The 23,514-nt window shown below is 40.2% G+C and overlaps 2 protein-coding genes across 2 annotated transcripts; one reads left to right on the top strand and one right to left on the bottom strand.

The window, feature by feature from the left end:
* Positions 1-1,258: 1,258 nt before the first annotated feature.
* LOC126066863 (translation initiation factor IF-2-like) lies at positions 1,259-4,523 on the bottom strand. Its single transcript, XM_049868286.1, has 3 exons — positions 4,512-4,523; positions 2,955-4,035; positions 1,259-2,345 (listed from the first exon to the last, which is right to left on the bottom strand). Exons 1-3 carry the CDS (start codon positions 4,521-4,523, stop codon positions 2,284-2,286), a joined length of 1,155 nt encoding a protein of 384 aa, XP_049724243.1. The 3' UTR covers positions 1,259-2,283.
* On the top strand, positions 3,236-22,906 carry IVNS1ABP (influenza virus NS1A binding protein). Its single transcript, XM_049868269.1, has 15 exons — positions 3,236-3,326; positions 9,082-9,309; positions 10,170-10,298; positions 10,704-10,873; positions 11,008-11,083; positions 12,275-12,448; positions 12,770-12,895; positions 14,247-14,354; positions 19,415-19,544; positions 19,798-20,022; positions 20,469-20,590; positions 20,675-20,801; positions 20,883-21,014; positions 21,134-21,307; positions 22,362-22,906. The coding sequence occupies exons 3-15, from the start codon at positions 10,188-10,190 to the stop codon at positions 22,613-22,615; spliced, it is 1,929 nt and encodes a 642-aa protein (XP_049724226.1). The 5' UTR covers positions 3,236-3,326; positions 9,082-9,309; positions 10,170-10,187; the 3' UTR covers positions 22,616-22,906.
* Positions 22,907-23,514: the final 608 nt, after the last annotated feature.

Raw genomic sequence — 23,514 nt, 5'->3', positions numbered from 1 at the left:
TCTAGGCCTCTACCCAGTTATGGTAGACAAGTTCTATGATGACTCCCTAATGATTCCCATCTTCTGGTGTTCACACTTCTGTGTAATCCCCTTCCCTTGAGTGTGAGCTGGACCTATGGCTTGCTTCTGACCAACAGAAGGTGATGGGATGTAACTCTTGTGATTACGTTAAATTACAGATAAGACTGTAACTTGCTAGAGCTTCTCCTTGCTGGTTTGTTCAAACATGCAACCATGTTGAGGGAACCCACAGGGCAAAGAGCTGAAGGTGGCCTCTAAGGAGCTGTGGGGGGCCTCTGGCCAACAGCGAGCAAGATCCACCTGGCTAGGACTTTAAGCAGCTCAACTTTGGACAAGTTTCCTAATATCTCTGATTTACTATTTTATTATCTATGGTCATAAGGAAATGAATGCTGCCAATACCCTGAGTGAACCTGGAAGCAGATTCTCCCTAGTTGAGCCTCTAGATGAAAACCCAACCCAGCCAACACCTTGATGGCAGCCCGCTAAGACCTTAAGCAGAATACTGCATCAAGCCATGCCCTGGCTCCTGAACCCACAGAAACTGAGATAAAAAAAATGTGCACTGTTTTAAGCTGTTAAGTTTGTGATAATTTGTTATGTAGCAATAAGAAACCAATACACCATTAGGTGCCAGAAACACATGTCCATTTGACACCAAAAATGTCTCCAGGCATTTGTCAAATGTCCGCTGGAGGGCAAAATCACCCCTAGTTGAGAATCATCTCTCTAGGGCAAGGTTTCTCAACCATGGTACTAATGACATTTTGAATCAGATAATTCTTTGTTGGGGGTGGGGGGAGAGGAGCTGCCCTGTGCATTGTAAAATGTTTAGCAGCTTTCCAGACCCACTAGATGCCAGTAGCACACACCCAAGTCAAGTTTCCAAATATTGCCAAAAGTTTCCTGGATGTAAAATTGCCCTCCTCCTTTGAGATCCACTAGTCTAGGGTGAAGCCCAGAGACCTGCATTTCTAACAAGAACACCCAGGTGATCTGGGTGAAATGTAGTCAGTGGACCATGCTTGAGAAACACTGAACTAGAAAATGAACTTGGACAACGTTTGAAGCAGGATCAGAGATGAAAATGGAAAGATGGCTGATTGGCACCAATTCCTAATTTATCTTTCTCAGTGCCTGATCCAAAATAGGTTTTTGAGAAACTGATGGTTTTTATTTTTATTAACCACTCTTCAATTATATCTTGTTTATTTTAAATATTAAGAGCAACATCCTGTAACATAATTTTTTACTTAAAGACAATAAAATCCATCATGTTCTGTTTAAAGTTTTAGCTTGTATTATATAGTAACTGGCTACACTGGTTTAAATCTCCAGCTGCCTGGAAGGCATAAATTACGCCATTATTCATAGAGAAGGTAATATGTAAATGTGAAATTCCATACAATGCAAAAATGTGTTGACTCAGATCACACTGTAGCTTTAAGAAAAATGGTGACTGTTTCAGGTCACAAAGGCACTATTTAGAGCACAGCAAGTTGGACCATGTGTCCAGCAGGTCACACAGTCATGTGCCTACTCAAAGTGGGCAATTCACACCCTCTCACTGGAAGGATAAAGCTTATGATATTAAAAGAACTAAACAGTTCCATTTGGGGAAAAAAAAAGTGAACACAGCTGGCAGTTATTACCAACAGGACAAACACAGGAGCCTAGTGGCAAAGGTCAGTCATTTTCTCCTTAAGAAAGAAGAATCAAACTAATAGACATCCTAGTTCCTCTTTCCTACCACAATCAAATTAAAAAAAAAAGAGGAGTATCCTGCCTCAAGAGTTCAGAATAAAAAGTTATGAAGCTTGTACTGCAGACGAAGCTCTCCAAAATGATTTTTCCAGCTCTCATAAGCTTTTTTTTTTCATAAGCATAAACTAAGGCGTTGACATGAAGCTCTTGTAAACCTCTACGAATTAAGTTGACTGACGCTTAAGCATCCTCCCGAAATCAGGGTGAACAAACAGAATATGAACTTGGAAACCTTTGCCAAACTAATTTGGATACAACTTTACTTCACAAAATCCCCTCACCTTCAATCAGGGAAACATTTTTGCGTGCCCTTCAGAGTCACGTGGAGTTGCTGCAAGAGCTGAGCATAAACCACGTTTCATCTTAACAGGTTTGCCGCCTGGGGACAGGGGGGTAAGGTGGATAATTAAGTTAAGAATCTTGTGTAAAAGGTCCAAGGAGGTTAGCCAAGGGACTACCAATTCTCAAGGCGATTTTCTTTATCAGAAAAGTGCAAGACTAGTCAAGACTGATTCGGTTTGTCTTCCAGACACCGGTTGCTGCACGCAGACAAAACAAACCTGGGGAACGAAAAGCAGAAGTAAATAAGTTTTTATAGTCACATTGATGGTATTATGCCTTTCCTGACCTCTCCAATTGTTTTTTCCAAGTTACTGAAGCCTCTCATCCAAACCGTACCAAATGAGAGGTTACTCGTTTAACCTCTTTTCCTAAGCGTGTGTCTCGTCACAATCTCCACGCCTCCTCCCTACACTCCCCTTTCCCCCAAAGCCCCAAAATAGAAAGGCTGAAGGCCAACGATAGACCGCGGTCCACTGAGGGTAACTCTAGGCTGGGGGCACAGGGTGGTTGCCTAGACCAAAGTCTGACGCCCGGAAATCTAATCTCCCACATCGGATCTCGCTGGCCATTGTGGCCCTAGGGGATGGCAGAACAGGTGAGGGCGGCTGGAGGAAACCTGCTTCGGAACAGTCAGAGAGGACGATATGAGGGTGCGGGGCGAGGGAGGCGCGCCCTGAGCGCTGCTGCCCTCCCTGGGATCACCTTGCGCTGACCTAGTTGAGCCGGGAAGGAAGGAGCCGGAGCAGCAAAGGAGAGCAGCCGGCGGGGCGGGGCGGGGCGGGGCGAGCGGTGGGCGGGGCCGCGAGCCGGGGCGTTCGGGCGCTCGCCTTTAATTGGTGGACAGATTCGAGCCGGAAGCGGCCGGGAGGTGTCGGCGGCGGCGCACGTGGTGACGTGCGAGGGGGTGCGGTGCGAGCGGGCGGCGCGGCGGCTGCAGTGCCTCCTGGGCGCGCGTGGAGGTCGGACGCTGGGCGCCTTTCCTCGTCTTCCCGCTGTGCCAGCGAGCGGCCGGCCGCGAACCCTCGGTGGCGCTCCGCGAACCCTCGGTGGCGCTCCGCCCTGACGCAGCCTCCCCCGGCCCGGCCGCTCCCCTCCCCCCGCCGCCGGAGGCGCTTCCCGTCGGGCCGACTCCCGCTCGCTTCCTCCTGCTGCCCGAAGCTCCCGAGATGAATTTTTCCGTCTCTGCCGAGAGGAGCCAGGTAGTGAGCGCGGGCTCCGCCGGCCGCGGACGAGGGGAGGGCGCGGCTGCCGGGGAGGGCGCTGACGGCGTCCTCGTCTCGGGGAAGGACGCCCCAGGCTCATGGCGCTGCCCTGGCCGCTGGGTCGCGTTGGCGGCGGGGGCGGGCGCCGGCCTCCTCGGAGAGCGCGGGGACTCGTGTCCACGGACCCGCGGGGGCGCCCGGAGGTTCTCGCCTCAGCGGCCCCGGGCTGGGCCGGGGCGCCGGGAAGGGGCTCGCAGACCCGCCGTGACCCGCTGTCGGGGTCGGTCGCCTGGCGTGTCCGTGCCCGGGGTCTGGACTGTTCGTCGCGACCCCCAGGGAGCCAGCACCAGGGCCACAGCGGTCTCCCGGGCCTGGAGCCAGAAGGCACCGCGTCCCCGATCGCCGTGGGCCGCGGGCTCCTTTGTTCCCGCTCCACGTTGCCCGCTGTGCTTGCCAAGCGCGGGGAGCAGGGGGCGGGAGGAGGGAGGGAGCGAACCGGTGCCCTGACGTGTCGGCGCTGAATGACTGCGGGGCCGGCCAATCCCGGCGGAGGCGTGCGGGCGCTGGGCGCCGGGCCCCCAGCCTTCCGAGTGGGCGCCGGCTGGGTCTCGCGGGTGGGGGGCCTGGGGCTGGAGGGCGCTCTGGGGCTCTCGCCACTTTGTCTTTTGCTAAAGAAATCGTTGGAGAGGTTTACTCCTTTTTCGCCCTTCCACGCATTTTGCAGAGGGTTGTGAGGATGTCAGGCGGAATTTGAGAGTTGCACGTTGGCCAACTTAGACCGCAAATACTTTAGCAATAGTCACTTTTTTTCCTAATACGTAGTATACAAATTTATTGGTTTGAAACAGCCGCCATTTCGGACACTGTTTAGTAAGTAAAAACCATGCTTAAAAAGCTCGTTTTTGTTTCCTAATGTTTTTTGTCAGTGATGGAGGATTGGAACATGCTGATGGCAACTGTCTTTTGAGGACTTGTGATCTCCAGTAGTAAATGATGGATGAAGCTCGTGGTATTTATTAAAAGAGCTAATGATTTCATTTGCAGTAAGTGAGAACACTGCTGTCCGTTATTATCAAGAGCCCGGTGGCAAATGTCAACCGTTTTTTTGAAAGCCAAATTTTTTTATAACAGTAGAACAAGTCCAGCATGGACTAGACTACCACAGGCCATGTTTTCTTTTACCGATTCTCGCATCAGCGATTGATTTGTTTGATTTGTTGTTGTTGTTAGTTGCCCTCCAGTCGATTCTGGCTCATGGAGACCCCATGTGTGCAGAGTAGAACTGATCCATAGGGTTTTTAAGGCGGTGACCAGAAGCAGATCGCTTAGGAATAACAAAATACTGGTGAGTAGTTCCAGGCATAATCCTGCTGAAGCTACTGTCTTAAAGATGCTAAAGGAGCACCTTGTATTTGTAAATCTAGAGAATAAGAAAACACTGACCATTTAGAATTTGATTGAGACTGATATCACTTAATATCAAGGCAGACTACTTATCAAATGTCTATAATTTGGTAACTGGAGGTAAACCAGATTTGAGCAACTGACCGAAAAGACAGACCTGAATTGGTTTTCCTGTGAATTTATCTAATAGATGAAATCTTTAGTTAATGAGTAAATATTAATTTTTATAACCATTGTCTTAATTTGTAGTTCTATTTTTCTCGCTTCAGAAAACAAAGCATTCCAGGTTAATGTAAGATGCTCTCCTATTAGGAAGATATCATAATTGTCAGTACTAAGATGAGGTACCCCTAAAAATCATTTCACTGACATTTTTAACAGTATGATTGTAGTCAAATCCTACAGGTAGGAATTCTTAAAGTTTGGACACCCCCCCGCCAGCACCGTGTGTTCTAAAGAGTGTAGATTGAGGTGGTGTAAAAAAGGAAGTGGTTTCTAGATTTTGTTAGAACCACAGAAAATACATTCTTGTTTTCACTTGTATAGCTTCAGTTACCGCCTCATAAGTGATTTCTAAACCTATACTTCAATAGGTATTCTTTCACTTTTGCTGTCAACCTGGCTGTCCTGTAATAACCAAAAACAAACAAACAAAAAAGCCGTCGAGTCGATTCCAACTCATAGCGACCCTATAGGGCAGAGTAGAACTGCTCCATAGGGTTTCCAAGGAGCACCTGATGGATTTGAACCGCCAACCTTTTGGTTAGCAGCCGTAGCTCTTAACTACTATGCCACCAGGGTTTCCCTGTAATAGGTACCTCAGTATTGCAGTGTCCCAAACCCAATTCTTCGTTTCCTTTCACCATACAGTAAACCAAAAATTACTGTTATGCTTCTTGGATTTCTTAATTTGGGTGTTGATTTTGACAGCAGTGCCACACATCAAGCTACAATATCTTAAATCCCCAGTGCCTTAGTTAAGGACTAAGCATGGGTGTACAGTATCTTTAACTGCCCTGTTTCTGTGTTGTACCCATTCCCCCAGACCAGCCTCACTATCCTACCAGTGTCTCTCATCTGCTCTTCATACTTAGCATTGTTTAAACCTTAGTTTATTAGTCTCTTGCATCCAAAAATCTATAATCTACTCCAACTGAAGTCTCTTCAGTTTGTAGAATATGTATGCTATGAAACCTTTTTCCCCTTTTGTTTCAGCTGTGTCACTGTCTTCCTGGCTGGCCTGTGAAGTGCTCAAGGCTGGGGGATTGAGTTAACTTTCTTCTATTAGGAGTAGACCAAACCAGATTGTGTCTGGCATATGTTTGGTGCCACAAATGTTTGTGGAATGATAGAAGTACAAAACCATGGGGTTAAAAGCATGGAGCAAGTGAGTGAGAGTGGTGATAGTGATTTCAAAGGTGTGATACTGGGGAAGCTATACCTTCTACTTTTAAAAATATGCAGTAGTTTACTTTTGTATTATGAAGTCTCTCTTTTAAAATAGAGTTGATTGCTACTTTGTGTGTGTTGACTGCCCTCAAAAAGTTGCCCTTAAGCTTAGATAATATTTGTAATTGGGTTAGAGGTTTTGAGGGAGCTTTGAAAGTTTGACACTAACATTGTGTCTTGCTCTTGCTGAGGCTGGAGAAGAGTTTGGGGGGGCGAGGTATTATGCCTACCCTTTTTTTTTTTTTTTTTTAACAACTCTTCGATAAGACCTGTTGAATAGTATTTCCATTAAGCTCATCTTTTTCTGGGTCTGTGGTAACTTCTCAGCTTTGGGGCGTCGCTAAGCACTTTAATTGGAGCCCTGGTGGCACATTGGTTAAGAGCTTGGCTGCTAACCAAAAGACTGGCAGTTTTGATCTACCAGCCACTCCTAGGAAACCCGATGGGGCAGTTCTACTCTGTACTATAGGGTCGCCATGAGTCGGAATTGACTTGATGGCAATAGGTTTGGTTTTTTGTTTTTAAGCAGTTTAATTACTCATTAATCTTCTGTCTCCCTTTGTGCGGTGAACATCACAAGGAACTGAAATACAATGTGTTTATCAGACTTCATTGTATTTCATCCAATTTTTTTAATTTTAAAAGTAAATCTGTTGAATGTGTATTTTAAACACCAAATAAAATTCTAAGTTTTATACTTTAATGTAGTTCTGGGATGTCTGGACTTGGTTTGGCTTTTCAAAGAAAAAAAAAATTCCCTATTTCTTATTCCACTAGTCATTTTGCTTGAGTTTCATAGGCCAAACTAAGATTATCTGTGGATTTTTTGGGGGAGGTGGCTTAAAACTCAGTTTGCCCAAATCTTTCATGAAAATGAAAGCAAACTTTCAAAAACGTGGTTTTTTGCAGGTCCCTTTCCAAATGTGAGGGTGGGTGGGAGTAGGGACATAGCATTTGAGGACAAGTAATTGAATAAAATAAGTTTATATTAACTTAAATGTCACCTAGATAAGTGGGCTAGCTTTTAAAATCAAGTAGGATTATACTGGTGAGTCCTTATTAAGGCCTTCAGATACCAAAAATCACCAAGTGCAAAAGTGTAATAGGACTTACTCTATTGCAAAGCTAGTAACATTGTACAAATTTGCATGCCAAGAATTGCTCCAACAATTCTCCAATGTTTTCTCCCAAAGAACCTCAGTAATTTTAACCATCAATTTTTTTCCAAAGTAAAACCTCTAATTTGTCAGTTACAACAAATAGGTGCCATTTTAAATTCTTGTTTAGATTATGACTAGTTTCCAAGTAAATACTGAACAAAACTGGTCAAAGTTTAAAATACTTACAAATCTCCAAATTATTATTTTTTTTGTTTTGATTTTTCAAAGGGTGGATTTTAACTGTATCCACATCATTTGCTTGGAGCTCCCCCACTTCACCCTTGTTTTAAGAACAGCTTATGCAGTGGAAGTGAGGAGTTGCCAACAGTGCCTGTAGGATGGTCTCAGCCATATGTAATGTATATACAGAGGTTTACTTAATTGGAGTCAGGTCTTGTTTGAAAATGTTTGACGGTTTCTTTAGGATAGTGTGTTCTTTCTATATGCATAGAACTGTGTGTATTTGGAGAACATTTGTTTCATTAGAACTAGTTTCTTAAGAAACGCTGAATTAATCAACCTAGATGAAGTGTAGAGCCAAGGAAATAAATATTACTTAATAGGATGATATAGTTTTGTTGCAGGGGTAAGCATTGACAACAATCCCATCCTGAGTCAGAACACGTGGGTTTCGTTGAAATGAGACCTAAGTTATGGAGATACCATTTAGGACATATGGGATCCGGCTCTTACCGATTTGTGCTTGTGTTGAACATAACACAATAGGTTTGCAGAATTAGAACTGGAACTGCTCTCGGCGGGTCCTGGGGTAGGTAATTATTCACTTTAACGTAATTGTTAGATTTGAAGATTTGCTTTGAACTAGAATTATTTCATTGGTGTGTTATTACTGTATTCTGGAAAAATAACCATCTAAAACATAAGCATCAGTCTTTCCCTTTTTGTTTATTTCATTAATTTCAACAAATTACTCATCCTTATGGTCTTGTGTCTAGGCTAGTTGTGGGATGCGATGGGATGGATGCAAAGATGGACAAAACACAGGCTTTGCCTTCAAGGGGCCTCGAGTCAAGGTAGATAAACAGAAGCACAACGTGGAACAGACGGGTGGGAAAATCCTGCCTACTTTTCCGAAAGGGGATGGAGAGGAACTACATCCCAACTGGGGGATTTGGGCAGAGGCTCTGTGGAGGAGGTAAAATTTCATCTGGCAGAGGTTGAGTTAAAGGCATTGGGTAGAGAGAACAGCTTGAATAAAAATACAGAGGCTGGGAATTACAGAGCACATTTTGGGGAACAGTACATCTGGTTTGAGTGTAACGTTGTATACACGTCTGGGAATAATGCCAAAAGGTTGCTTGTTGGCTGGTGAAATTCCGTAACTGTATTTTAACAGGCTTTAGAAACAAGTAAATCACATGTTTGCATATTAGTTGGAATATAGTAGTAAAGAATGTTAGAGTTGACCAGTGTTTTTATTTGTACTGTATTCTTGTGTGTGTATCTCCCACTTGAACAATAAGTTATCAGCTCTCCTGTCCTCCACAGAAGGGTTTCCCCCCCTTTTATTTATAACACCTGAATTAGTTGTAAGGTGAGTGAAAAATGTTTGTCTAGTTGTATTTATGTTGTTTTGTTTTCTGTCGTGTGACTATTTTTGCTGTTTACCTCAAGCCTGTGAGCTCTTCGGGATCAGGACTTTATATGATCTGCTCCATCTAGGTTAATGACAGCCTTTGATCATTCTGAATATCTGACTTGGATTGTTGTCGTTACAGACTATGATGCAGGATTACCACAGAAGAAACTCGTGTCTATAGCTGTTAAGGACTTGATTACATCATTTTCAAGCCTGATAGTTTTGGAATCACCATTAGAGCTTAAGACACATCTGCCATCACTTCAGCCACCTGTCTTCATACCTGGACGAAGTGTTACGTTTTAACACTCCTTGTCCTGGGGTTTTTTAAGACTTCCCAGAATTATATTTCTCACCAGTGTAGTAGGTAAGTGAATATTCAGTGTGGAGTCCAGCATTAAGATGTATTGTTTTTCTAAAGACTTTGAGGATGGTATAACCTTTCAAATCAATAATCATTTGTGGGGGAAAAATTCATATTGCCCCCTCCTGTAAATGATTCTGAATTTAAAAGAACTCCTAGGAGTTAAGGTAATTTAGAATATATGAAACTTGAAAAGGGAACACAATTTATCTTTTTTAATTCATTATATATTTCTTGTTTATTTCCAAAGCTATTTATAAAAATCATTTGGCAGATACTACAGCGCCAAGACTTATTAGACTTTTATGTGTGTTTAGGCAGGGGAGGGTGAAGTTGAACAATTTTCTACGTCTAAATCTTGATTATATATACTTCTGAGGAATAGAATCAAACTGGGAATCCTTGAAGGAAACTGAAGAAGGGTAGGATTGGGATCTTTAATAGTTTTTATTTGTGAGAACGAGGGTGACAGCAGCCCAAATCCGAGGAAATACGTATGTGATAGCTACTTCACATCCCTCCAGACTTACAGGTTGCTTGTTATATGGATACGGGCTCAGCCGGGTTTTTCCTTCCTTCCCTTCAGAACAAATGTGCTAATAGACATGGCAACGTGGCCAAAATTGTTGAGATAACCACTACTGTATGAATTCTTAAATAGACTTATGACCAAAGTATGGGGGCGCAAAGACTTGGACATTTATTGCCATTATTTTTTAACCACTGTTTTTGTGTGATAAAATGTGTGTGTGTTTGATGGGATGGAATTTGAGGATGAAGATATACTATGTTACTCTTCGAAATACAATTTTAAAAGCTACTGTTTATCGGTACAATAACTCAGCTTTCTTTATTCCGTTTAGCCAAATTTATAAGGAAAAATGATTCCCAATGGATATTTAATGTTTGAAGATGAAAATTTCATTGAGTCTTCTGTTGCCAAATTAAATGCCCTGAGGAAAAGTGGGCAGTTTTGTGATGTTCGTCTTCAGGTATTTAAAACTTGTTTGGAAACATCCAGAATCTTATTACAATAGGCCATACATTTTTGGATTTTTCATAAGCATCTGCCGCCGAGGCAATTCCAACTCATAGTGACCCTGTGTGTGTCAGAGTAGAACTGTGCTCCACAGGATTTTCAGTGGCTGATTTTTTTACGGCCTTTCTTCCAAGGTGCCCCTGGGTGGACTGAAACCACCGCCCTTTCAGTTAGCAGCCAAGCCCTTACTGTTTGCACTACCCGGAGACTCCTTCTTTTTTCATAGTGGGCATTTACTGAGATGACTTTAAGAAATATGTTTTATTTGGAAATGTAAGACTGTGGAGTCAGATGTCGTAATTAGCTAGAGAAATACAGGGTCCCTAATACTTGTAATTTTGATTCTTCACAATTTCAGGTCTGTGGCCATGAGATGTTAGCACACAGAGCAGTCCTGGCTTGCTGCAGTCCTTATTTATTTGAAATTTTTAATAATGACAGTGATCCTCATGGAGTTTCTCATGTTAAATTCGATGATCTCAACCCAGAAGCTGTTGAAGTCCTGTTGAATTACGCTTACACTGCTCAGTAAGTACTTTGAAGTAAACAAGGTAATTAGGGAATATCATCAGGAAGTTCCAAGTCTCTAAACTTATTTAAATTAAATATCTGTGTTTTAAGGCCTTGGTATCTTAAATGATAAAGAACTTTTTTTTTAACAGGTTGAAAGCTGATAAGGAATTAGTAAAAGATGTTTATTCTGCAGCAAAAAAACTGAAGATGGACCGAGTAAAGCAGGTAGAGTACTGGAAGTAATGCACAAAGATTACCGTTAGTAGGGCGTCTTATTTTGTATGGTCAGAATGCAGAATTTGCCATAAAACATTTGTGTCAGGAACTTGAAATTCTTCTTTTCTCAGGAAAATAAAACTGACTGCATTCACAGGTGTCTAACTGTACCCCCTCCCAATTCTTTTTGTCCCAGACAACTGAATATACAATGTTTTAACTTTAATCACTGTTTGGTTATAATTACGCAGCGAGATCGAACTTCTCAAAGATAATGTGAGCAAAGTCTTGCTCTTCCAAGAGTTATCCATGGCAGAATGGTTGTGGCTGTCTGTGACAACATGAATTAAAATATTCCTGTTTATTTCAAGAGTTATTCACGTAACTTATGTCCTCAATTATCTGTTCTCCTACACTTTCTGGGTTTCTCTTTAAAGGATTCCTTCTAGAATTTAACACCAGTGAGAAGTGCTTAATAATTCATGGGGGAAAAAGGCATTTAATCCTCTGTAAACTACAGGCCCCTGGCCAGCTGCCCGGTTTTGTAAATACAATTTTATTGGAACACAGCCATGCACATTCATTTACATATGGTCTATGGCTGCCTTCAGCTGCAATGACAGAGTTGAGTAGTTGCAACAGGGACAGTATGACCCATAAGCCTAAAATATTTGCTCTGGCCCTTTAAGAAAGAGTTTGCGGGCCTTTGCTTCAGTGTCCTTCCTCTGCTCGAAAGCCTTTCTGTGGTTTACAGCATTCCAGGTTCTCCCCCAATGTAGTTGATAACCTTTATAAAAGGTATCAACTAGCTGTCTTGTCCTTTGCTCCAGCCCAACGAAATTGTTTGCAGCATCTTCCCTACAGCCTATCTGCGTCCAGTATCAACATCATCTCTCCTATAAAGCCTGGCTCAGATAATGCCTTTCATGAAGGCCTACTTAATTATCGTACTTGGAAAAACTTACTGAACCTACATAGCATTTCAGTTTGCTTTCTCTCTCTCAAAACAGCTTACACATTTGTATGACATTCTTAGGAGCTTTATCATTTGTACATGTTTTTATCCACTGTTAAACTTGTTCTAAGGTAGTGATTTTTTATTCATTTTTATCTCTCTACAGTGTGCTTACACATTGAGTATATAATGTTTGTTGAATAAAATATATGTAAATCTTGGCATTTGTGCATTTCTTTTCCAAGGTTTGTGGTGATTATTTACTATCTAGGATGGATGTTACCAGCTGCATCTCCTACCGAAATTTTGCAAGTTGTATGGGAGACTCCCGTTTGTTGAATAAGGTTGATGCTTACATTCAGGAGCATTTGTTACAAATTTCAGAAGAGGAAGAGTTTCTGAAACTTCCACGGCTAAAGGTAAGGAGTATACTCTATAAGCAGAATTACACTCCTTAGTTCCAGGCATAGAACCTTTGTTCATGTTTCAAGCAAGTGATTGTTAGGAAAAATACATGGACCTGACATTGTTATTTTTAGCAAAGATAATGGTTTTCTGACCACCAGTTTGTTTACTTTCTTTGTTTTTGTGTTTGTATGTACTGGTTTCTTTACATATTAGAGTAAATGTGTGCAGGATGCAATTGAGTAGCGATGACAATTTTATTATGAAATTGAAAATTAAACTGGGAATTAGAAGTTCAACACTGATCCATGTTCCTTGTTCTTCCCCAACTCTAGTTGGAGGTAATGCTTGAAGATAATGTTTGCTTGCCCAGCAATGGCAAACTGTACACAAAGGTAATCAACTGGGTGCAGCGTAGCATCTGGGAGAATGGAGACAGTCTGGAAGAGCTGATGGAAGAGGTTAGTTTTTAAGTAAATGGGATTCAACAATTCTTAAAAATTATTTTGCTATGACATGAAGGATTCCCTTTCACTTTTATTTTGTAACCATGACCCTAAAGAATTTAAATTTTGCTATAGGTACCCCTAAGCTGAGAAACAGGGGGGGTGTCCAGGTGAGCTAAATGAACTGTTCAGTTTGGTCTTCTGCTTTTCTTTTTTTATTTCTTTGCTTATTATGTGCTGTTAACTTTCTTTAAAAGTAGCATGTAATTTGCTTTAGAAATGGGAGGTGGTACTGAAATTTTCTGTAGATTCTTAAATTTTTCTTCACAGGTTTTTGCTTTAAATTTGATAAGTAGGTAAAAGCTTCTAATGGTTGTTCCTCCCCATTGATTTATCTCCCCATAGGTTTATTAACAAAACTAGGATAACCAAGACTGAAGAAACAAGAAGAAACCTCAAGTGTATTGACACGTAAAGAAGCAGCAGTCCTGCCCTAGTTCTCCTAAGAAAAATCCGCTGTGGGCAGAGAACGATGATGATTTAATGGTGTTTACTCCTTTACAGGATTCTTATCTTTAAAGCTTTGTGTTTTTCAATGGTGTTATTCATACATACAGCCACTTACTTAATTCGGGCTACTGTTAAAAAAGACACAAGAAAAAAGTAATAAAATTGATGGAGAAATGGTGGGAATTCACAATATGCAATGGAGCCGTGAAATAACCTAGCGTTTCATCACTCGATTTATAAACCTTTCAGAAGCCTAATGCTTACCAAATCTGTTTGGCCTTTAAAAACTGTTCTAAAAGGCTAACAGGTGATCTTTCAATTCTATATGATTTCCCACTTAAAAATCAGATGCATCATCTGTATGTTTGCATCTGTGAAGGGAAGTATTTCTACAGCTTGTTTGAGTTTTTGCATTGTTTTTTCTTTATCTGTTTTTCTTGACATTGCCTATTCTGCCCAGGAGAGAATATATTTATGCGAATCAGACCTTTTATCTTCAACAGTGTAAACCATACTCAGCATTTTATTGTAAATATGTATATTCTTTAAGAGCCTGTACAATGTACTAGTGCCTTTTTTCTTAATATTACACAATGGAAAACTGAAAAATGAAGATTTCTTTCAAGCCAGTCAAGCCAAGGACTCTTCAGCCAGTATTACAAGATTTTGCATTTGATTTTTTTGTTTTTTAATTTTCACCACCATGACACGTTATTTTTCTTTGCTTCGTGATCCTGCCAGAATAAGATGTCAAGAAGCTCCCTGGAGGTTACCTTGAGGCGTTTGTGTAATCTGCATACTAGTGGAATAGCCATGGAGACAGCAGCCACATGGGTGTTCTGTTGCTGTTTTGCAGGTTCAAACCTTGTACTACTCAGCTGATCACAAGCTGCTTGATGGGAATCTACTAGATGGACAGGCTGAGGTGTTTGGCAGTGATGATGACCACATTCAGTTTGTGCAGGTACACATTGCACAGTCTGAGGTAACCTCAGATTAAAATTTGATTAGAGAATTTTATAGCGTACTTAAATTTTCCTTTAATAAAGGAAAGTGGAAGAATCTCATTGGTATAACTTGACAAATATTTTCAAGAGAAGCAAGCATATCTCTTTTAGGGTTACTAGCAGTTTTGCCACATGAAAAGAAATTACCTCAACAAAGTAGGGAAACTCATTTAGATTTTTTTCTCATAAAACAGAATTTACAAGTAGTAAGAAAAATGAATGAAGCAATGTAGAATTTATTTTATGTTTCATTAGATTAGCCTGTGAGAGAGAGAACTGTTAGGCCAGGTTTTTAACCGGTACAGGGGGACTCAAATGTTGATGGCTGTAAAAGGAATTTTGGATGTTTCTTATGATGCCTGAGCTATTTCGTTATTTGAAAACAAATGATACAGTTAAAGATGAATTGTATAATGTAATAAACTTAGAAATAGTGTATAATTGGTTGGATGTTGGTGTAGATACTCGCTGAGCAAAATGAATTGAAGCAGTATAGTTCCATTGTGCTGATTAAGCAAGTTACTTTGACTTTTATAAAATTCATTTTTACCCTACCTTTATAGTGGGTACCAAAAAAAGTTAATAAATAGAAACAAACCCATTGCCTTCGAGTCGATTCCGACTCATAGCAACCCGTACAGGACAGATTAGAACCGTCCCCCAGGGTTTCCAAGGCTGCAGTCTGCCACATCTTTCTTCCGTGGAGCAGGTAGTGGTTTTGAACTGTCAGTGTTTCAGTTAGCAGCCAAGCTCTTTAACCACTGCACCACCAGGGCTCCCCTAGTGGGTAAACACATTATCAACAATATGAGAACAAATGTCTCCAGTATAAACTTTTTTAGTTTATGGACGAGTAACATACAGAAAAGTACATACACTGTAAGTGTCATATAGTGAACCCACCAGTGTGAACACTACCCAGGCCATAACGAGAATATTTCCAGCATCCTGGAAGCCCTCCTCTTGTCCTTTCCCAGTCTCTGCCATACACTACACCAAAGGAAGCCATTATCCTAACTTCTAATACGATATCATATATTGTGTTAAGTGTATAACACAGTTTATCTAACACAGTAGATAAACTAGTTTGCCTGTGTTTTATATAAGTGGTCATTCAACATGTATTTTGTGTCTGGCTCAACATTGTACTTGTGGGTTGATGCAGACTGAGGGGTGTTTTCCTTTAATAATTAGAAGGTAAATCATGGACTCAGTAGTAACCTGTATGGTGATACTACCAGGTGTTTATTAGCTCTGTGTAGTGGTCTGTGGCAATAATGACTGAATATCTATAGACTCAAAAAGTTTTGGGTTTGAATTAGTTTAGAACTTTGTTCATGTTTGTGCATTTTGAACTTCCAGAATATTTTTCCTCTTTAACATTATAAGTTAATATTTTTAAAGTAATTTTTCAATAAGCAATGATTGATATTAACTATTGGATCATGATGTTAACTATTGGAATACAAACCCAGTGCCCAGTACAAAAACGTATAAAAGACATTCTGCTTACAGCACCTTCTAAGAGTAGGTAGAACAATACAGACTTGCAAGAGAGATCTATAAAGGGCATAGATAAGAAGACATAATGGGGATGAGAGAGACGAAAATTTCATAGAGGAAGCAACATTTGAGCAGCCTTACGATTCAGACGTTTGCATGATAGATGGAGAGAAGTGTATAAGCTAGCAAAGGATGTCTGTGCAAGGATGATAGACTTGGAATTACAGGGGAAAGACTGGGCAAATAGGTAAATGCCACCTGACTGGGACTTAGAGTTGACTCTACAGGTAGTGAGGAACCGTCAAAGAATTTTAGACAAGATACGTATCACAACTATAATAGCAATGAAACACTAGGCAAAACGTAAGTCTAACAACAGGGAGATGGGTTAATTTATGGTATTTCTGTACAACAAAGATCTGTACATTTAAGAATCATATTTTAGGGAAATGGACTATTAGGTGTCAGTCCTTGGGTGGTGGAATTCCAGATGATTTGTGTTTTTGGTGTTTTTTTTAAATTCCCAAAGCTTATTGAACCCTTTCTATTTTTATAACTAAGTCAGGGCGTGGATTATAGTTGTGAGAACAATGTGTAGAATATTACAAGCAGTAGTTCTGGTGAAAAAAAGGAGGGCTTGATCTAAAGGCATAAAGGAGAAAGAATGGATCTTAGACATTTATGTACGTTGAGTTAAGAGGCCATAGTGATTGTTTAGGAAGATGATGGAAAAAAAGAATTGGAGAGTGAGTGGGGTTCTAACTTGTGTAGCTCCTTAGAAGGTGACTCCATGAATAGAGATCATGAAGTAAAAAAAAAAAGGATGAGGGAACACATTAGGCTTCAGAGGTAGAAAGGAGGTTGAAAAGAAACCATTTGAAAGGTAAAGGACAGGTAGAAGAGACTTGTGTTTTAAAAGCTACCTACCATAGGAGAAAAAGGTTTTAAACAGAGCTAAATTGTTGTTAGGTGCTGTCGAGTCGGTTCCAACTCATAGCGACCCTGCGCACAACAGAACGAAACACTGCCCGGTCCTGCACCATCCTTAGGATCATTGTTACGCTTGAGCCCATTGTTGCAGCCACTGTGTCGGTCCACCTCATTGAGGGTCTTCTTCTTTTCCGCTGACCCTGTACTCTGCCAAGCATGATGTCCTTCTCCAGGGACTGATCCCTAAATTATCAACTGTCAAATCATTTTCTGGGAAGTCATGTAAAATAAAATTAGGGGTATCTTTTTTACATTGGTTTTAGGAAGTCACATAATTACCATTAATGGATTTAATTTCCGAAGAATACTGAGGATAAGAAACCCCTTACCTTGAAAAGTGACTGTGGCTGAAGAAGAGGTAGCCTCTAGAGACTACCCCTCTTGGTAGCGAGAGGGCAAAGGGAAAGTGTGAGCCAGCAGGTGGGCTGGGTGGGAAGAATTGATGCAGGTAAGTTTGAAGATAAGGGAGTAAAGGTTCTGTCGTAGTTATCTAGTGCTGCTGTAACAGAAATACCACAAGTGGATGTCTTTAACAAACAAATTTATTTTCTCACAGTTTAGGAGGCTAGAAGTCTGAATTCAGGGCACCAGCTCCAAGGGAATGCTTCCTGTCTCTGTGGGCTCTAAGGGAATGTTCTTGTCATCAGTCTTCCCCTGTAGGAGTTTTTCAGTGCAGGGACCCTAGGTCCAAAGGATACACTCTTCCCCTGGCTCTTTCTTGGTGGTAAAGGTTGAAAATGTTTCATGAGGAATATAAATGAGTTAGCTAGCATTTCTGTATAAGGCCTTTTAGTTATATAAAAGTAGTCTTCATTGTTATTAGTGCTTTACTCTTTACATTCATTTTCTCTCAATTACAGACAATATATTATAAGTTCCTTACTGCACTAACTTCTTAATGTGAACATCATCGATTTGTTGTGCTTTGGAGCTCTTCCTTCCACAGACTGGGATGGGGTTTTCTATACCTTGTAATTCCTGGTAGCAGAGGCAATCTGTCATAGTATAAAGAGGGCAGAAAATTTTTTTTTATTTTTTTTTATTTTATATAGGTCAGTTAAAATTCCTGATCTGTATTATAGGTGTATGGCTTTAGGCAATGCGTATCTTCTGAGTTTCCATATTTTTAAATCTATAAAATAGGTGATGTCTCCCTCACATGATTTAAAAAGGTGATGTGCGTACAGTGCCTAACAGTACCTGCTGTGTAGGTACCCACTGCTGTTGAGTCGATCGCGACTCATAGCGACCCTGTAGGACGTGGAGTTTCCAAGGAGCACCTGGAGGATTTGAACTGCTGACCTGGTTAGCAGCTGTAGCTCTTAACCCCTATACCACCAGGGTTTCCCTAGTATGGGTAGGTACGTAATAAATGTCTAAATGGAATTTAATGATAACCATTAACGTGGAACGTTCCCTATCTTCTCTCAAAGTGTAACCTACACATGCTGTAGCCACACTCAAGTGGCCCAGACCAAACTTTTGATAGTTTTTTTTTTTTTTTTAACATCTTCAAGTAACTACCAAAACCTTTTCCCCTATTGTTACTTTTTCTTTGTCGGAATCAGAAATTCCCATTAGAAGTCTTACCTGCCCGTGTGGTTCTGGCCCTGGGGACCATAGTAAGTGTGTGAGCAGACTTGGCCAGGTATGGAAGGTGCTAGCAGTTCATTTGGCAGTTTCTCTCAGGATAGTCTGGACTTTTCCAATTCCATATGATCATATCCTTTGGGAGTGGCAAGGGCTGATATTATTAGAAGAAAACCAACTCCTATGTAAGAATACAATGTAGTTCTCTTACAATCATTTCAAATTTGGCAGCTTTGCTCATTTCTCCCTCTTTTGGTGTTCCTGTATATTCTACTTTTGTGATTGGTACTTTGTGTTACTGTTTCATTTCTGATTACTATTTTTTATTTTTGTGTTTCAGTGCACTTGTGTATAATATCTATAAGCTGTCCCTAAAGAAATATACCTGTGTTTCTTGTAATTGCCATTTTTTTTTTCTTGTAAAATACTTTCAGAGAGACTGGATGAATCTAAGTCTGTTCACTTTTTGCTGGCATCATATGAAAGATACCAGTACATGTGGATTAGGTTTGGCAGTTTCATGAAGACAGTGAGTAAATGTGTTCTCTAAGTTAATTCATGCCATTATAAATTTATGACGTCTATTAGAAGATTCTATAAAGAGTACGTGAGCTTAAATGGATGATGAGGTTCTCTCCTTTTTCTTTCCCCCATTGAGATATGGTGATACTTGATCTGCAGCATGTTTTTTGAATTGTCTAAATTGAGCTTTTTTCTGACCGGGCAATTTGTGTAGATGCAGTTGTTTCATTTTTAAGTGGAAATGGAAATACGCCAGTGATTTGTGTCAGTTGGAGAGTATTGGTTTGTGTTAAATGTCCTGCGTAGATGAAGGATGTTAAGTGTTTGTTCAGTGTTGTGGAATAGCTCAGAAACAGGTACATCCGCATACGGTCCTTGGCTAGGTTTCTGTAGCTGCCTTTTGATTTTGCAGAAAAAGCCACCCCGTGAGAACGGCCATAAGCAGATAAGTAGCAGTTCCACTGGATCTCTGTCTTCTCCAAATGCTACAGTACAAAGCCCTAAGCACGAATGGAAAATCGTTGCTTCAGAAAAGACATCAAGTAAGTGTTTGACACTCGCCAGATTGTCTTCTGTTTTCTTATTTACTTATTTATAGGAAGGAGAATTGAGCGGAACCATTTAATACTTTTAAATTGGCTATTTGAGGGGAAAAAACAGAAACAGTTAAATTTGGGAAACAGTGGCAGATTGTTCCAGTCCAGGATCTGGAGAATGTAGAATCTAATTCAAGGTCACATAGCAACCAAAAGTAGTAATAACTGCATCTTAAACATAGAACTCTTGTCCTTACAGATAGTACTTACTTGTGTCTGGCTGTGCTGGATGGGGTATTCTGTGTAATCTTCCTTCATGGACGGAACAGCCCACAGAGCTCACCAACAAGTACTCCAAGACTAATTAAGAGTTTAAGCTTTGAGATGCAACCAGACGAGCTAATAGAAAAGCCCATGTCTCCTATGCAGTACGCACGATCTGGTCTGGGAACAGCAGAGATGAATGGCAGACTCATAGCTGCAGGTAAGAACAGGAGGTGGCAGGTTTCTTATCGGAAGCCTTCAGATGGCTAACCATGTAAATGGGCATGTACACGTAGTAGCTTATGACATGTAAACTTTGAAAGAAGGCTTGTTACGCCTTCGTGGCATGCCAACTTTATCATATAGGGAAATAACAAGTAAATACTGTTGTGTCTGCTTAACCTTCAGGTCAATGTCTTTTTCTAATTTTTTTTTTAATTGTAAAGTAGGTAAACTCTGATTTTCAGCTGAAAACAAAGCACTTCACTCTCGCTCATAATTTTATTTTTCATCTATGAAAAGCACTTAGTTAAAACATAAACTGAGTCCCTAGGAAGTTTGTAGATAGAAGTACTTTTATTGTTCAGATTACTTAAACCATTCTAGACCAGAAACCCTGGTTCAGTTTAGTATTTTAAACATAAATCTTCATGGTTCTTTTACCAGGTGGCTACAACAGAGAGGAATGTCTTCGAACAGTTGAGTGTTACGATCCACGTACAGATCAGTGGTCCTTTCTTGCTCCCATGAGAACACCAAGAGCCCGATTTCAAATGGCTGTACTCATGGTAAGCATATAATATTGCAACCCATATTTACCGTTTTATCCTAACTTGAGAATGGTGGAAATTCTAATCTCACTTTTGCCACAGGGCCAGCTCTATGTGGTAGGTGGATCAAATGGCCACTCAGATGACCTGAGTTGTGGAGAGACGTATGATCCAAACATAGATGACTGGACTCCTGTTCCAGAATTGAGGACTAACCGTTGTAATGCAGGTAATAATGGCGTTCTTCTGAAGTAGCTAATGTTTGAATATGGTAATTATCAATATATACCATTATTTTATACTTACATAGGAGTGTGTGCTCTGAATGGAAAATTATACATTGTTGGTGGCTCTGATCCATATGGGCAAAAAGGACTGAAAAATTGTGATGTATTTGATCCTGTAACAAAGTCATGGACAAGCTGTGCTCCTCTTAACATTCGTAAGTTGATTCATTTTCCCTTAAAATTGGCTTTAAAAAAAGACCCTGAATCAACAGTATGTGCAGTACCCACATAGTTTGGAGAGAGATAACGATTTTGGCTTGACTTGATTTTATAGGTAGACACCAGTCTGCAGTCTGTGAGCTTGGTGGTTATTTGTACATAATCGGAGGTGCAGAGTCTTGGAATTGTCTGAACACAGTAGAACGTTACAATCCTGAAAATAACACCTGGACTTTAATTGCACCCATGAATGTGGCCAGGCGAGGAGCTGGAGTAGCTGTTCTTGACGGTGAGTGTTGGGATTTGCGGAGGTGAGTAGCGGTTAGTGGCAAGAGCTTATTCTGAAATTCTAAAAAAATGTCAATAGTAATAACTACAGGTGGTCCCCGACTTACGATATATTCAAGTTATGATGAACTGCACTTAGAACAGTTTTTTTTTTTTTTAATCTTATCGTTAGTAGTATATTCTACATACAATGGCAGAGCATATAATTTGCTGGTATTACCATTCTCAGATGTTCATTGTTAGGATTTACCGTTCAAAACGTTGCCATATAGCAGGCAGTAATGAAAACTAAAAAAAAAAAGGTATTTGACTTACGTCAGAACCATCTTAAGGATGGAGTCGTTGGAACGAAACCCCGTTGTAAGTTGGGGACTACCTGTATTTACTTATATAGATATGAATTTGGAAACAGCCATGTCATCTGATGCCATAGGAATTGGTGATTGTTTCCCGTTGAAAGAGTCATTTCTACTAAGAAAAGATAGATGATACATAACTTAAAATGTATGGATTCACCACTTTTTTGATGAGTTCACTAAATGAAGTTACACGACATTTTACTTCCAGAAGCCATAAGTAATACCCATAATACAACATCTTGAATTTTGAATTTCCATTTCTTGAGAACAATGTAAAGATTATTTGCAGAACAAAACAAATGAAAATTTTCCTAACTGGAAACCAAACTTTTTAACTGTTTTAACAGGTCTTTCCAAAACATTACACTTTGTTTCATGTAGTTACAGCTTTCTTTTTACATCTAACTGATTTAACTAATGTATAATTTAATTGTATAACTCTAATAATGAATTCAGTTAGCATTGTTTTTGGACCAAACACAGTTGAATTCCATATGGGAATGGATTTTTATTAATTTTATTTACAGTTTACCTCCCTAGCTTCTAGAGTGTTTATACTTTTTGCCAGAATGAATAGACAGACATTTCTACTTAAAAACCACTGATTTTAGCAAGACTGATAGCTAGACCCCACCCCACCACCACCACTGTACTTTAGCTTCTCTCTAGATTTACCCTGTCTCATGTCTCTTTTAGGAAAACTGTTTGTAGGTGGTGGCTTTGATGGTTCTCGTGCCATCAGTTGTGTGGAGATGTATGATCCAACTAGAAATGAATGGAAGATGATGGGAAACATGACTTCACCAAGGAGCAATGCTGGGATTGCAACTGTAGGGAACACCATCTATGCAGTGGGAGGATTTGATGGCAATGAGTTTCTGAATACAGTGGAAGTTTATAACCTCGAGTCAAATGAGTGGAGCCCCTATACGAAGATGTTCCAATTTTAACAAATTTAAGACCCTTTCAAACTAACAGGCTTAGTGATGTAATTGTGTTTAGTAAAGGTACATTTGTGAATAAGGTGGGTGGGTGGGGTGGGTATAGATGTTGCTAATGGCAACACAAAGCTTTTGCATATTGCATATTATTAAACATGCTGTACATACTTTTTGTGTCTATTTGGAAAGGAATGCAAAGATGAAGGTCTGTTTTGTGTATTTTTAGAACTTCTTTGGTTTCTTTACTTTCTGGAAGTTGATATTGTAAAAGAATAAACCAAGAATTGATTGGGCACATCATTTCAAGAAGTCCCCTCCTCTACATTTGTTTTGCTGATTTGCACATTAAATGACTCTTCCCTTGAATATGTGTTATGGGGCAAGAGGGGGTAGGGTTTTAAGATGTAGGCAGTTGGGATTTTTAAGGGCCCTTTTTCAATAACTGGAACAATCTAACAAAAAAGACTTATTTAACTAGATAATGACTATTTTTGTTTTTATTAAAAGAAAGTTGACATGCCTACCAATGTTTAATCTTTTATGATTGCCCTTTTATAACTTTTTATATTTTAGGCATAATGTTTTTTACCTGTTGAAGGAAAATGGCAGGTCCGAAATACCGAAGCATAGTGGAAGTCTTAAGTATGCAAAGTGGGGTGCATCTTTTAAACACCTAGAATGCACACTTCTCAGCTTTTTCCTTGGCTACAATTTTTTTTTTTTTTTGAGATTTCAGTGTGTTTATTTGGATAGAGTTGCTGAACAGTAACATAGCTATATGATTTTTGGTATTTGAAACACTTGATTTTAAATATTCGGCTTGTTGAGGATGTATCTTGTATAGCAAAACATACAACAGTAAAGAACAGTGAGATATTTTATCTTCTAAATTCTGTTTTTATTTTTCA

Source organism: Elephas maximus, chromosome 24 (genome assembly GCF_024166365.1).
Source record: "Elephas maximus indicus isolate mEleMax1 chromosome 24, mEleMax1 primary haplotype, whole genome shotgun sequence".
Classification (NCBI taxonomy): domain Eukaryota; kingdom Metazoa; phylum Chordata; class Mammalia; order Proboscidea; family Elephantidae; genus Elephas; species Elephas maximus.
Note: the sequence above shows the minus strand (reverse complement) of the source record. Positions and strands in the feature narration are given on the sequence as shown.

Bases quoted from the DNA above. Each gene is read 5' to 3' on its own strand.
- LOC126066863 (XM_049868286.1), bottom strand. The intron at 2,346-2,954 runs GCGAGCGCCCGA...TTCGTTCCCCAG, and splicing joins AATCTGTCCACCAATTAAAG to GTTTGTTTTGTCTGCGTGCA.
- IVNS1ABP (XM_049868269.1), top strand. From the start codon at position 10,188: ATGATTCCCAATGGATATTTAATGTTTGAAGATGAAAATTTCATTGAG. The intron at 11,084-12,274 runs GTAGAGTACTGG...TTCTTTTCCAAG, and splicing joins AGATGGACCGAGTAAAGCAG to GTTTGTGGTGATTATTTACT. The intron at 12,896-14,246 runs GTTAGTTTTTAA...GCTGTTTTGCAG, and splicing joins TGGAAGAGCTGATGGAAGAG to GTTCAAACCTTGTACTACTC.